The 14,467-nt window shown below is 36.0% G+C and overlaps 1 protein-coding gene across 1 annotated transcript in view; it reads right to left on the bottom strand.

The window, feature by feature from the left end:
* LOC128645442 (rap guanine nucleotide exchange factor 4-like) overlaps window positions 1-14,467 on the bottom strand; it is a 388,555-nt gene that overhangs the window by 85,371 nt on the left and 288,717 nt on the right. Inside the window, exons 17-19 of the mRNA XM_053698451.1 lie at window positions 10,666-10,696; window positions 9,237-9,315; window positions 5,491-5,637 (exon numbers count right to left, since the gene is read on the bottom strand). Coding sequence (XP_053554426.1) covers window positions 5,491-5,637; window positions 9,237-9,315; window positions 10,666-10,696 — 257 coding nt within the window. The remainder of the gene's footprint in view (window positions 1-5,490; window positions 5,638-9,236; window positions 9,316-10,665; window positions 10,697-14,467) is intronic.

Here is a 14,467-nt window from a genome sequence, read left to right as displayed (position 1 = left end):
ATCCCCCCTCACTAGCCTAACAATAAAAAAGCTATTAACCCCTAAACCGCCGCTCCTTTACCCCGCCGCAACCTAATAAAGTTATTAACCCCTAAACCGCCGCTCCCGTACCCCGCCGCCAGCTATATTATATCTATAACCCCCTAAAGTGAGCCCCTAACACCGCCGCCATCTATATTAAAATTATTAACCCCTAATGTAAGCCCCTTACACCGCCGCCATCTCTATTAAAATGATTAACCCCTAATTTAATCTACCTACCCTGCCGCCAGCTATATTATCTATATTAACCCTAAGTATATTATAGTTAATATAGTTATTACATTATATATATTAACTATATTAACCCTAATTATATTAGGGTTAATATAGTTACTATAGTATTTATATTAACTATATTAACTCTATCTAACCCTAACACCCCTAACTATATTTATATTAAATTAATCTAATTCATTTATAAACTAAAATATTCCTATTTAAATCTAAATACTTAACTATAAAATAAACCCTAAGATAGCTACAATATAATTAATAATTACATTGTAGCTATGTTAGGGTTAATATTTATTTTACAGGTAAATAGTTAATTATTTTAACTAGGTATAATAGATATTAAATAGTTATTAACTATTTAATATCTACCTAGTTAAAATAATTACCCAATTACCTGTAAAATAAATACACCTACACTATCAATAAATGTAATAAACTACAAACATCTATCTAAAAATACAATTAAATTAACTAAACTAAATTACAAAAAAAAACAAACACTAAATTACAAAAAATAAAAAAAAGATTAAAAGATTTTTAAGCTAATTACACCTATTCTAAGCCCCCTAATAAAATAATAAACCCCCAAAATAACAAAACTTCCCTGCCCTATTCTAAATTAAACAAATTTCAAAGCTCTTTACCTTACCAGCCCTTAAAAGGGCCTTTTGTGGGGCATGCCCCAAAGAATTCAGCTCTTTTGCATTCAATAAATACAATCCCCCCCCCCCCATTACAACCCACCACCCACATACCCCTATTCTAAACCCACCCAAACCCCCCTTAAAAAATCCTAACACTACCCCCCTGAAGATCTCCCTACCTTGTCTTCACCACACCGGGCCGAACTCCTGATCCGATCCGGGCGATGTCATCCTCCAAGCGGCAAAGAAAAAATCTTCCTCCGGCGATGTCATCCTCCAAGCGGCAAAGAAGAAATCTTCCTCCGGCGACGTCTTCCTCCAAGCGGCAGCAAAGTCTTCATTCTTCCGGCGGCATCTTCAATCTTCTTTCTTCGCTCCGCCGCCGCGGAGCATCCATCCCGGCCGACTGCTAAACTTGGAATGAGGTACCTTTAAATGACGTCATCCAAGATGGCGTCCGCCGAATTCCGATTGGCTGATAGGATTCTATCAGCCAATCGGAATTAAGTTAAAAAAATCTGATTGGCTGATTGAATCAGCCAATCAGATTCAAGTTCAATCCGATTGGCTGATCCAATCAGCCAATCAGATTGAGCTCGCATTCTATTGGCTGATCGGAACAGCCAATAGAATGCGAGCTCAATCTGATTGGCTGATTGGATCAGCCAATCGGATTGAACTTGAATCTGATTGGCTGATTGAATCAGCCAATCAGATTTTTTTAACTTAATTCCGATTGGCTGATAGAATCCTATCAGCCAATCGGAATTCGGCGGACGCCATCTTGGATGACGTCATTTAAAGGTACCTCATTCCAAGTTTAGCAGTCGGCCGGGATGGATGCTCCGCGGCGGCGGAGCGAAGAAAGAAGATTGAAGATGCCGCCGGAAGAATGAAGACTTTGCTGCCGCTTGGAGGAAGACGTCGCCGGAGGAAGATTTCTTCTTTGCCGCTTGGAGGATGACATCGCCGGAGGAAGATTTCTTCTTTGCCGCTTGGAGGATGACATCGCCCGGATCGGATCAGGAGTTCGGCCCGGTGTGGTGAAGACAAGGTAGGGAGATCTTCAGGGGGGTAGTGTTAGGATTTTTTAAGGGGGGTTTGGGTGGGTTTAGAATAGGGGTATGTGGGTGGTGGGTTGTAATGGGGGGGGGGGGATTGTATTTATTGAATGCAAAAGAGCTGAATTCTTTGGGGCATGCCCCACAAAAGGCCCTTTTAAGGGCTGGTAAGGTAAAGAGCTTTGAAATTTGTTTAATTTAGAATAGGGCAGGGAAGTTTTGTTATTTTGGGGGTTTATTATTTTATTAGGGGGCTTAGAATAGGTGTAATTAGCTTAAAAATCTTTTAATCTTTTTTTTATTTTTTGTAATTTAGTGTTTGTTTTTTTTTGTAATTTAGTTTAGTTAATTTAATTGTATTTTTAGATAGATGTTTGTAGTTTATTACATTTATTGATAGTGTAGGTGTATTTATTTTACAGGTAATTGGGTAATTATTTTAACTAGGTAGATATTAAATAGTTAATAACTATTTAATATCTATTATACCTAGTTAAAATAATTAACTATTTACCTGTAAAATAAATATTAACCCTAACATAGCTACAATGTAATTATTAATTATATTGTAGCTATCTTAGGGTTTATTTTATAGGTAAGTATTTAGATTTAAATAGGAATATTTTAGTTTATAAATTAATTAGATTAATGTAATATAAATATAGTTAGGGGTGTTAGGGTTAGATAGAGTTAATATAGTTAATATAAATACTATAGTAACTATATTAACTATATTAACCCTAATATAATTAGGGTTAATATAGTTAATATATATAATGTAATAACTATATTAACTATAATATACTTAGGGTTAATATAGATAACATAGCTGGCGGCGGGGTAGGTAGATTAAATTAGGGGTTAATAATTTTTATATAGGTGGCGGCGGTGTAAGGGGTCAGATTACGGGATAGATAAGGTAGATGGCGGCGGTTTTAGGGGCTCACAGTAGGGGGTTAGTTTATGTATATGGCGGCGGGGTCGGGGAGCGGCGTTTTAGGGGGTAATAACTTTATTAGGGATTTCGGGGGGGGGGATCGCGGTTGACAGGGAGATAGACATTGCGCATGCGTTAGGTGTTAGGTTTATTTTAGAAGATCGCGGTTGACAGGGAGATAGACATTGCGCATGCGTTAGGTGTTAGGTTTATTTTAGCAGATCGCGGTTGACAGGGAGATAGACATTGCGCATGCGTTAGGTGTTAGGTTTATTTTAGCAGCTAGTTTAGGGAGTTACGGGGCTCCAATAGTCAGCGTAAGGCTTCTTACGGCTGCTTTTTGTGGCGAGGTGAAAATGGAGTAAGTTTTCTCCATTTTCGCCACGTAAGTCCTTACGCTGCATATTGGATACCAAACTGCGCGGGTTTGGTATACCTGCCTATGGCCCAAAAAACTGCGGGCGACGGCAGAAATATACGGGCGTAACTTCTAGCTTACGCCGTATATAGGATACCAAATCCGCGCAATTATTGGCGTCGCCGGCTTTTGCGGGCGACGCTTTATATCGGATCGACCCCCACATTTTACATTTTTGTAGCTACTGGAGGATATTTTTGGCTTTGAGCACATTTGAAGAAAACGTATGGAATTTTTATGCCGACATAAATGCTTAGAAAAAAGTTAACATCTTCTAAAAATCCATCCCTCTCTATAGGTTTTAAAGGTTGTACTAAATAATCTATTAAGTATTACAAAATGAAAATGTTTTTAAAGATTGCAAAGTTTTAACATAAAAAAATCAATTATAGTAATTCTATTAACTATATATAGTTTTTTTTAAATGCAACTCCTCCCTACCCAGTCTCATCATGGAGTCAGATTTTTCAATTCCAAGAAAGCTTGTGCATAGCTGTCCTGCCCAAAATAAAACAACCTGAGACAAACGTCAACTTTTAACTAGTAAAACACCATCCAAGGGCAATACAGTTATCTTTTTTATGAATTCTGCATGTTGGGCCTATATGCAGGTACAAAATCCCAACTGATGCCTAGTTTCCATTGAGGTGGTAAAGAGTGGAAACTGGTGGTAACAAAAAAATCTCCATAGACTTTAATGGAGATAAATGGTTTTATCACCAGTTTCTACAATTTAGCACCTCAATGGAAATTAGGCCTTATTCTCTAGAATGACTCAAAATGGCCACAGCCAGCCCCTAAATCTACCTTTCATTCTAACCAGCAAGACTAGTTTACCATAACAAAACAGACATGCAAACATTTACATAAACCATTTTTTAAGCTGGTTTCCTAATTGGTGCGGTTGTAAATATTACGTTTCAATTTGTTGCTAGCTGTTTGCTTTTGATGTACAAGATTTCATGTACTTGGCACCTCACCCAACTATAGATGTCAATGACAAGAATAGCCATTAACAAAGCTTTTTAAAATATATGTGAAGCGACTCTCAATGAATTTCAAACATGATCTGGCCTCTAAAGCGAGGTCCATTGGCAACCTCACAAGTGTCTATGAATCTAGGCCTATGTCTGTGCCACTTACATTTAACTGAAAATACAACATGTTTATGTCTTTCGTTTTGTAATCAATTGGCTCAAATGACTACCGCCATGAGGACACTACTAAACGTATTTCAAGCTAACAGTAAGGAATGAGGGCAGTACGACAGCTGGAGAAATCTCTTTACAATAAAGTTGCAACTTTATCAACTTGTCTATTCATTAGAAAGGTAGATTATTTATTATTTCAGGTGTGTTTTAGGGTTGAAAATAATGTATTACATACTATAAAATAAGTAAATGAATAGAAAATATTGTTCTTAACATCATCTTAGTGCCAAGTTACTTGTAGACCGTTTGTTAGTACCATTTCTTTTTTAGTCAAGGAATCTTTTGTCTTTATTGTAAAACAAATTTTAAAAGGAGAAAATGAATTAAATATTTTTTATACTGAGAAAGAACCAAAGACAAAATATCTTTAGCTTAGTTTGGGGATCTTATATAATAGCAAACAAACATTCACTACCCATTGAAAAAGTTTTTATTTATTTACACATAAATGTTGTCTGTAGTCTTTATTCTTATTTTCAAAACACACTGATCTTGCACACAGTCTACACAATGTTAAAAACTAAAGCGACTTTGTAGCATCACTAAATTCCTGTATGGTTTGCGCATGAACCACAGTTTATAAACGCAATTATATTTGCTTTCCGAAGTCGTCTGTTCAATAACCTGATAACAAGGGCACTGTGCACCGTGAAGTACAGTTTTTGTCAAGTAAATAGTTTTACCACACAATGCTGGCTTATCATTTCTGTAATATTTTGGGAAATGGTAGCTCTGTTACCCTATAAAGCTCCGCTGCTGTCTACAGTAACAGTCTAGTTGCAGCACCCAGCTTGGTCTATTTACTCAGCGGGGGATTGTACTGTTGTTTGTAATCAACTGAAATTATCTCAAACGCTTTTATAAAACCAGTGCTATTTGTGTGTTTAACCTTGGGTTTTTAAATTATTTTCTATGAGTGGAGAGAATGATAGCAAAACAGTACCTCCTGCAGAACTGATCTTTACAAGTATCAAGCCTTCCCCAGTGCCTAGCTTATCAGCCACAGCAGACAGCACTTCTCTCACTGAAGCTGCAACTTGAACGCGGATAGTGGTGTAGGTATGGTCTATGCAGAACACCTTGAAAAGAACTATAGAAATATAAAAAAAAAAACAAATATTAATGTGTTTTTTAAAAAAAATAATAATAGTTAAATGAATGAATTTAAAAAAATTCCCCTTGTAATCAAGGCATACAGCAAAAATAAAGGACGCAGAGAAAACACAGGATAATAATCCATAATTATGATGCACATAGAATATCAACATTTGTTTTTAGTGTTGGAGTGGAGGTGCAAAATGTGGTATAGAAACAAAATCTAAGACAAACCTGGAGTATATAAGTGCTACTGATTAAACTAATATATCTCTCTCTCTATTTATCTTTGTCTCGCTCTATAAAGTGTAATATTTGTACAGTAATCATTTTAAATATATATCTATTTAGCGCTATTTTTATGTTGAGTTTATGAACACAGCAAATATTTTTAAAAGCAGAACCACAAAGTAAATGGTGGTGATTACAATAACTGTGAAAACAATAACATTAACAATAACATTTTAATCCTGATAAAAAAAAAAAAAAAAAAAAAAATAATAATTGACACGCAAAGTTACGAAATTTAAAGGACCACTAAACAAAGCATAATTGCATAATCATCAAGTGCATAATAAAAAGACAAATCAAAATCAGTAGTAGATTTATTTTCTGCCAAATTTCAAAGTCAGTTATTTTTCTTTCCCTCTGCATCATGTGACACCCATCAGCCAATCACAAAATGCATATAAGGTATATACTGTGCACCCATGCACATGCTCAGTAGGATCTGGTGCCTCAGAAATTGTGCAAATAAAAATAATGAGCACATTTTGATAAGGGGAGTAATTGGAAAGTTGTTCAAAACTGCATGCTCTATCTGAATCACTAAAGTTGAATTTTGACTTAAGTGTCCCTTTAAAGGCATTACTCAACCTCATGATTATTCATTTAAAATATATGGTTAAACATGCAAGATAGGACACCAGTAACATAGTAGGTGCTAGTCCAGTCAAGTCCAGAATACAAGAAATTATAGTAAACCATAAACAAATACATATGTTAGAAGCAAAAATAAAGAGAGTGAGGGGCACAAATAAGCAGATGACAGCATAACCAAGACCCAGACAACCCAAAAGACCTTTTGCTTTCATCAATGAAATGAAAATATAGCTACTGTCTCATCATATATTTATTTTTACTGATTTTATTTTATTGTTGTTTATTTTAATATTTAATGAGGTCTTGTGTGCATGAGCCATATTAGAAGCATATATCTTGTGAGGAAAGACGTATGTGTTTTTTTTTATATTTTTGTCAGTTAATATTATACAATTTAATACCTATTTCCCATTTTATAACTTTCAGTATTTTATAATTGGATTTAATAAAATACATTTTATTCTGAACTTGGCAATTTCTAATATACTGAAACATAAAATTATAATATATCAGACCCCATCTACATGACACAAATATACAAACAAAAATATGTGTAAAACAACTGGGTACAAGTGCACAAAAATTATATAAATAAAGTGATAGTTACGAAATAGTCCTTGTGTTTAGACTGCAAACTTATTCTGAATAGATATTCTTGCAAGTTACAGTCCCTCAAAGGAAAGAGAAAAACAAATACGTAGCGACACTTTGTTTTATTAGATGTTTCCCCTTAAAACATGGAAACGGGTACTCACATTTGACTGAGATACTATAGCATTACAACAATCTCAATGGCAATCCGGATACTCTTCACAATATATTTACTTAAAACTATTAATACAAATATCATTAAAAAGGAGGTATAATCATTACATAACCAGTATTAGCCCCTCCCAGTGACGTTCCTCCTACATATGACATCATACGTAGGAGGAACCTCACCAGAAGGGGCTAATACTGGTTGAATTGAAGAGCACATTGAAACTCTGTATTGAAAATAGAACTTGTGATTGCGGTTCTGTAGTTGCAGATTACACAAAGCGACAGAGTTATCTAATTTGTGCTACCGGTTTGAAAACCCTGTATGTGATGATTATAACTCCCTTTTAATAATATTTGTATTCATTGTTTTTAATAAATATATTGTGTAGAGTATTCAGATTGCCAGTGGGATTGTTATAACGCTGCATACTTAGAGCCATAGTAGCTCAGTCAAATGTGAGTATCTGCTTCCATATTTAAAGGGGAAACATCTAAAGAAACAAAGTAGTGCTATGTATTTGTTTTTCTCTTTCCTTTGAGGGTACTTGTACGAAGATCTATTCAGAATAAATTAGCAATCTAAACACAAGGAATATTTGGTGACTGTATCAGTTTATTTATTTATATCTTTTTTTTGTGCACTTGCGTTCAGTTTTTTTGTATAATTTCTAATATATCAACACGAACTATATCCTTGCTGGAAGGTACTGTATATTTAGTAATGGGACAGTAAACAACCAAAACAATTTAGCTTTCTATTGTAAAGTTTAGGAAATCACATATCCCCCCCCCCCTCCCTCTAGTCATGTGTGGTGCCATGTTAAAATCTAGCTTTCACTACATTCCAGTGCTGACGTATTTGCACATGTACAACAACTTTCTTTCATAAACGTTCAATGTAACCTAGATTTCATAATGGCAGAGCACCCATGATAAGAGGGAAGTGCATGAGATGTCTTTAGTGTCCCTTTAACTTAGTGTAAGTGGATGGCACAGCCAATCAGAGGCTATCCCACCTGCTCTCCCTCCAGTGCTCTCCCTCTGCTCTTCTTTAGTAGCTATGTGACAGGTTGCACAGAGTACTGTGCTCTTCAACTCTCGGAGAAGGAGGGAGAGATTTGGATGCCTTTTACACACAGTATGTTTTTTATACACAGAATGCTAACTGTGAACTGGGTGAGAGGTTCATGGCAACATAGAGTTTGGTGACAAGAACATAGGCTGTAGACACCTGGCTGAAAGGGACTCAAACACACAGAACAAATAACTGAAGAGGACGGTGCTCAGACATTAATTGCAAGTTTGATAGGACACTAAAGTAGATAGCATGTACTGCATAGTAGCATAATCAGCAAAGCATATATGTATCGAATTTTTTTTAGAGCTTCCGAGTTTCAGTTTGTTTTATATTTTATATATTTGCAGATCATATTTAAATCCTTTGCTGGTCCTTATTAAACCATTTTGCACTGTTTCTACAAAAATACTAAACTGTATTTAAAAGCGAATAACTTGTAAAGGAAGTTCATATGAGTGGAAACCCGCTTCTCGAAAGATCAATATATGCTCTATTGGCCAGAAAGCATTTACGAAGAACATGACCTGGAAAAATAGAGTTCTGCTCTAAAATGATGTGTGACCATTTGAAGTAACAACAGTTTAACCAGGCCATTTTCTTTTAGTTACATTCTGACCTTTGCAAATGTATTTGTGTATGAGACTTGTTTCCCTGCTAAGCCAAAGGGAATATGACATTTGGCACATTGAAACCGTTCAGATGCACATTTTATCACAAACACTGTTAGATCAAGTAGAATCAGAACATAAATCAGTGGCTTCAGTTTTGTTTATGCCTTCCTAGGTAATTCATATATGTCCAAAGTGAAATATGAATAATTTGCAATCCAATGTGCATAATAAACACAAATATAGGCAATGTACATGACTTACTTTCATCAGTACTCCTTATTGGCTGTCTCTTTTGCAGTCTTTCATCACCGGTACTGAACTGTCGTAAAAGGACTTTGTGCTGTTGAGATAAATACCGGCATAAATATATTTTTTATTCATAAAGCATCATTTAAATTTCCATGCTACATAAATCCATGTTACTTCAGGATTGTCCTCATGGGAGGGCTGTATAATATTGTTTGATTTTGCAATGCCTTTTAGAGGCCAACATATTCATAGAAAAATATATTGGATTGAATAAGTTGTCTTCTATTTGAGAGACCTCTGAGTTACAGAACTTTTAGGCCAAGGCAATGCAAATTATGGTGTTCAGATAAAACAGTTTAGTTTTTGTCCAAGCCCCCTGGAAAAAATCTGCAGATACCCATGAGAAATGGAACACGCTTGTCGCTAGTTACCATATGACCACATGTATATAAAAATATATATATATATATATATATATATATATACACACCTATGTATATATGTATCATACATCACTAACTTGGCACTATATTGAAAAAACTGTATCTGCATAGAAAAGAAATGCTTAAATTACCTTTACAACTATCATTTTTACAAGGTTTTGCAAATAACAAGCATATATTCACACTATAAAAATTCCACGTGGAATTCATGTTCCTGGTTTCCTGTGCTGTGGCCAATTAGGGACCGATGTAAATGGATTTGTGATCTGATTTAAGTAATGTGCAGAATATTGCATGCTTAAGTAGATTTCACCCTATATAAGTATGATACAGGTACCTCAGCCTCACTGGATGTATTTTACTGTAAATATTTTATATTTCAGGTTTTCTTTTCCATAAATAAATATTTTATGGGTGATTCTTTGCATATAATAATATCCCTTTAGTCAATGCAATTACTTGATCTTCCAGACAAGGTAAAGTAGTACAGTGAAGATTCCGATTCCACCTAAAACATACTGATAAATTAAAAATGGGGGACAAAACGAACAAAATGCAAAGGAAGCATCCATGACTATAATGATAGCAGAAATAACGTTACATAGCTTTCACTAGCCACTAACAGCCATTAGTAATAAAAGCAGTACAAATAGCACTCAGTTTGAAAACAAAACTGTAATGCATTTATTTCCATAAAACAGGATATGAACTTGTCCTTAATATGTCACTTTTAGTAAATAATAATATTGTCTGCTTTTTTTTAGTAGATCCATTTTAAAAAAAAAACATTTTTTTGTCTTTTTACCCCAAACACCTTCTTCAATAGATTTGACTGAGCAAAAAGACACAAGTGCATATCTCTTATTCTGATACTGATGAGAGGAAAAACAGAAACCAAAGCTGGTAACTAAAATCACAGACAACCTTGTACATTAGATACAAATGAAAAAAAAAAATGTTTTCATAAAGTAAAAAGAATTAAGAATCACAATATTTACCTTCCTCTGTTGACCTTTTGCATCTTCAGAACTGTAAGAAATAAGTCAGAACTCATTAAAGATGCAGCATTTGCATAGATTATATTGTGCGATGCTCATTATAGAAGAGAAATCACAAGGACATTTGTTAGGGAATGCAAGAAAGTATTCCTTGATATGGACAAAAACTGTAAAAAAACACCTATTGACTTATGTACAATAGTTAGCAAAAACATCTAATGAAAAAAAATATTTAATAGATAAAATATCCAATATTCTAACATGGAAACAATTACTTACTTTTAACGCATCCACCAAAACTATTTTGCATGGAATTATTTTGCAATATAAACGAGTAAGCCTACTTTAGCTGAAAGCTCCAATTGGGCTGTTATTTTCCTCTATATGGCTATTCTGCTCCCTGCAGCCAATCACAGTCAGTATGACTCAGATAAAGGGGGATATTTATCAAAGGTCTGGCGGACCTGATCTAATAGTGCGGATCAGGTCCGCCAGACGTCGCTGAATGCGGAGAGCAGCTGCTGGTGCAATGCCGCCCACTGCAGATTCGCGGCCACCAACAGGGAGGTGTCAATCAACCCGATTGTACTCGATCGGGTTGATTTTCGGCGATGTCTGTCCATCTGCTCAGAGCAGACGGCCAGGTTATGGAGCAGCGGTCTTTGTGACCGCTGCTTCATAACTGCTGTTTCTGGCGACTCTGCAGGCTCAACAGAAACACGGGCCCTCAAACTCCATCCGGAGCTTGATATATAGGCACCAAAGCCTCTGATTGGCTGCAGGGAGTAGCACTGAATAAACAGAAAACATAACTCTGACTAGCTGTAGTGGTAACAACTGCACGTTTATACTGCAAACCAAAGTGTGCAAAATGTTATCACTGATTTATCTAAATTTTATTTTTGCATTAATAGTGAAGCATATAAAGGAACATGAAACCCCCAATGTTTTCGTCATGATTCAGATAGAGCAGGGGTTTTCACACTCCTAGAGGGTCGGCCTGCCCCCCATAACTGAAGTTACTTTTTCAACAAAATTGTAATATTTAGCTTTAGTTTAGGGAATTTACATTACTGATAAAGACAACAAATGCAATGCAGTCTCTGAGCAATTTTCACCACAGTTCCTTCCACTACATCTTGCCCTTTGCCTTATTACACAACGATATGGCAAGTGCCATTGTGGGCTCTTAAAACCTCTCTGTGTTTTGCCCAAGTCAGGTGCTGTTTGTGGTTCCCAAAGAATAGTGTGAAGTGCCTCATCTTATATGCTCTAGCGCCACAATGGGGACGTCCGCCTCACACTTTGAAACCATTGAGATAGAGCATACCATTTAAAAAAACTTTCCAGTTTACTTCTATTATCTAATTTGCTTTGTTATCTTGATATTCTTTGTTAAAAAGCATACAAAGGTAGGAACAGGAGCAGAAATGCACTACTGAGATATAACCACTGATTGGTTGTTGAACATATATTCCTCCTGTCATTGGCTCACCCATTGTGTTCCACTAGCTCCTAAATGTTCATTGCTGCTCCTTCAACAAAGGGTAACAATGGAACAAAGCTCATTTCATAATAGAAGTAAATTTGAAAGTTGTTTATAATGTTATGCTGTATCTGAATCATGAAAGAGAATTTTTGAGTTTCATGTCCCTTTAAGTTAATACATTACTTTCAAATAATGTTAGAACATAACGTCTATAAAGAACTGCATTATTATACTATACCAAACAATCTGTGCTTAATAAAGTATACATGGACATACAGGGGGGTAGTTATCAACGCGTCTACTTTTCCTGCCTTCGCCGGTTCAATACGCCTGCCTAAGCTCGTCTACCATCGCCGCCACGGACCTGCAAAATTTTGCCTACGTTATCAATAAAGCTGTCAAAAAGCCACGCACCAAGTACGGGGCGATGAGCAGCAGATTGTGAGAGTTATCACTCATCCGATCTCGCTGCTCTTCGGCTTTTTCCCAGCTTTATTGCTAGCCTGTCACTAAGCACCCACACTAACTACACTGTTCTACCCCCTATACCGGCGCCCCCGGAACTAAATAAAGTTATTAACCCCTAAACCGCTGCTCCTAGACCCCGCCGCAACTCTTATAAATGTATTAACCCCTAAACCGCCGCTCCCGGACACCGCCGCCACCTACATTATACCTAGTAACCCCTATCCTGCCCCCCCCCATACCACCGCCCTCTATAATAAATTAATTAACCCCTATCCTGTTGATCCCTGACCTCGCCGCAACTAAATAAATAGTTTAACCCCTAAACCGCCGCTCCCGGACCTCGCCGCAACCTATATTAAACTTATTAACCTCTAATCTGCCCCCCCTACACCGTCGCCACCTATAATAAATGTATTAACCCCTATCCTGCCCCCCCCACCGCCACCACTGTAATAAAATTATTAACCCCTAAACCTAAGTCTAACACTAACCCTAAAACCCCCCTAACTTAAATATTAAATAAATCTAAATAATATTTCTCTTATTAAATAAATTAATCCTATTTAAAACTAAATACTTACCTTTAAAATAAACCCTAATATAGCTACAATATAAATAATAATTATATTGTAGCTATCTTAGGATTTATTTTTATTTTACAGGCATCTATCAATTTATTTTAACTAGGTACAATAGCTATTAAATAGTTAATAACTATTTAATAGCTACCTAGCTAAAATAAAGAGAAATGTACCTGTAAAATAAAAACTAACCTAAGTTAAAATTACACCTAACACTACACTATCATTAACTAAATTATTCCTATTTAAAACTAAATACTTACCTGTAAAATAAACCCTAAGATAGCTGCAATGTAATTAATAATTACATTATAGCTATTTTAGGATTTATATTTATTTTACAGGTAACTTGGTATTTATTTTAGCTAGTTAGAATAGTTATTAAATAGTTATTAACTATTTAATAACTACCTAGTTAAAAGAAATACAAAATTACCTGTAAAATATATCCTAACCTAAGTTACAATTAAACCTAACACAACACTATCATTACATTAATTAAATAAATTAGCTACAAATAGCTACAATTAAATTAAATAAACTAACTAAAGTACAAAAAATAAAAAAGCTAAGTTACAAAAAATAAAAAAAATAAGTTACAAACATTTAAAACATATTACAAGAATTTTAAGCTACTTACACCTAATCTAAGCCCCCTAATAAAATAACAAAGCCCCCAAAATAAAAAAAATGCCCTACCCTATTCTAAATTAAAAAGTTCAAAGCTCTTTTACCTTACCAGACCTTAAAAGGGCCTTTTGCGGGGCATGCCCCAAAGAATTCAGCTCTTTTGCCTGTAAAAGAAAAATACAACCTCCCCCCCCCCCCAACATTAAAACCCACCACCCACATACCCCTAATCTAACCCAAACCCCCCTTAAAAAAACCTAACACTACCCCCCTGAAGATCATCCTACCTTGAGTCGTCTTCAGCCAGCCGACCATCGATGGAACCAAAGAGGAGATCCGGAGCGGCAGAAGTCATCATCCAAGGGGCGCTGAAGAAATCTTCCATCCGATGAAGTCATCATCCAGGCGGCGCTGAAGAATTCTTCCATCCGGGCGATGTCATCTTCCAAACGGCGTCTTCAATCTTCATCCATCCGGAGCGGAGCCATCTTCAGACGAGCCGACGCGGAGCCATCCTCTTCTTCCCGACGACTACCGACGAATGGATATTCCTTTAAGGGACGTCATCCAAGATGGCGTCCCTTCAATTCCGATTGGCTGATAGGATTCTATCAGCCAATCGGAATGAAGGTAG

Source organism: Bombina bombina, chromosome 1 (assembly GCF_027579735.1).
Source record: "Bombina bombina isolate aBomBom1 chromosome 1, aBomBom1.pri, whole genome shotgun sequence".
In the NCBI taxonomy this organism is placed as follows: Eukaryota; Metazoa; Chordata; class Amphibia; order Anura; family Bombinatoridae; genus Bombina; species Bombina bombina.
The sequence above is the reverse complement of the archived record's forward strand: the minus strand, read 5'-3'. Positions and strand labels throughout refer to the sequence as shown.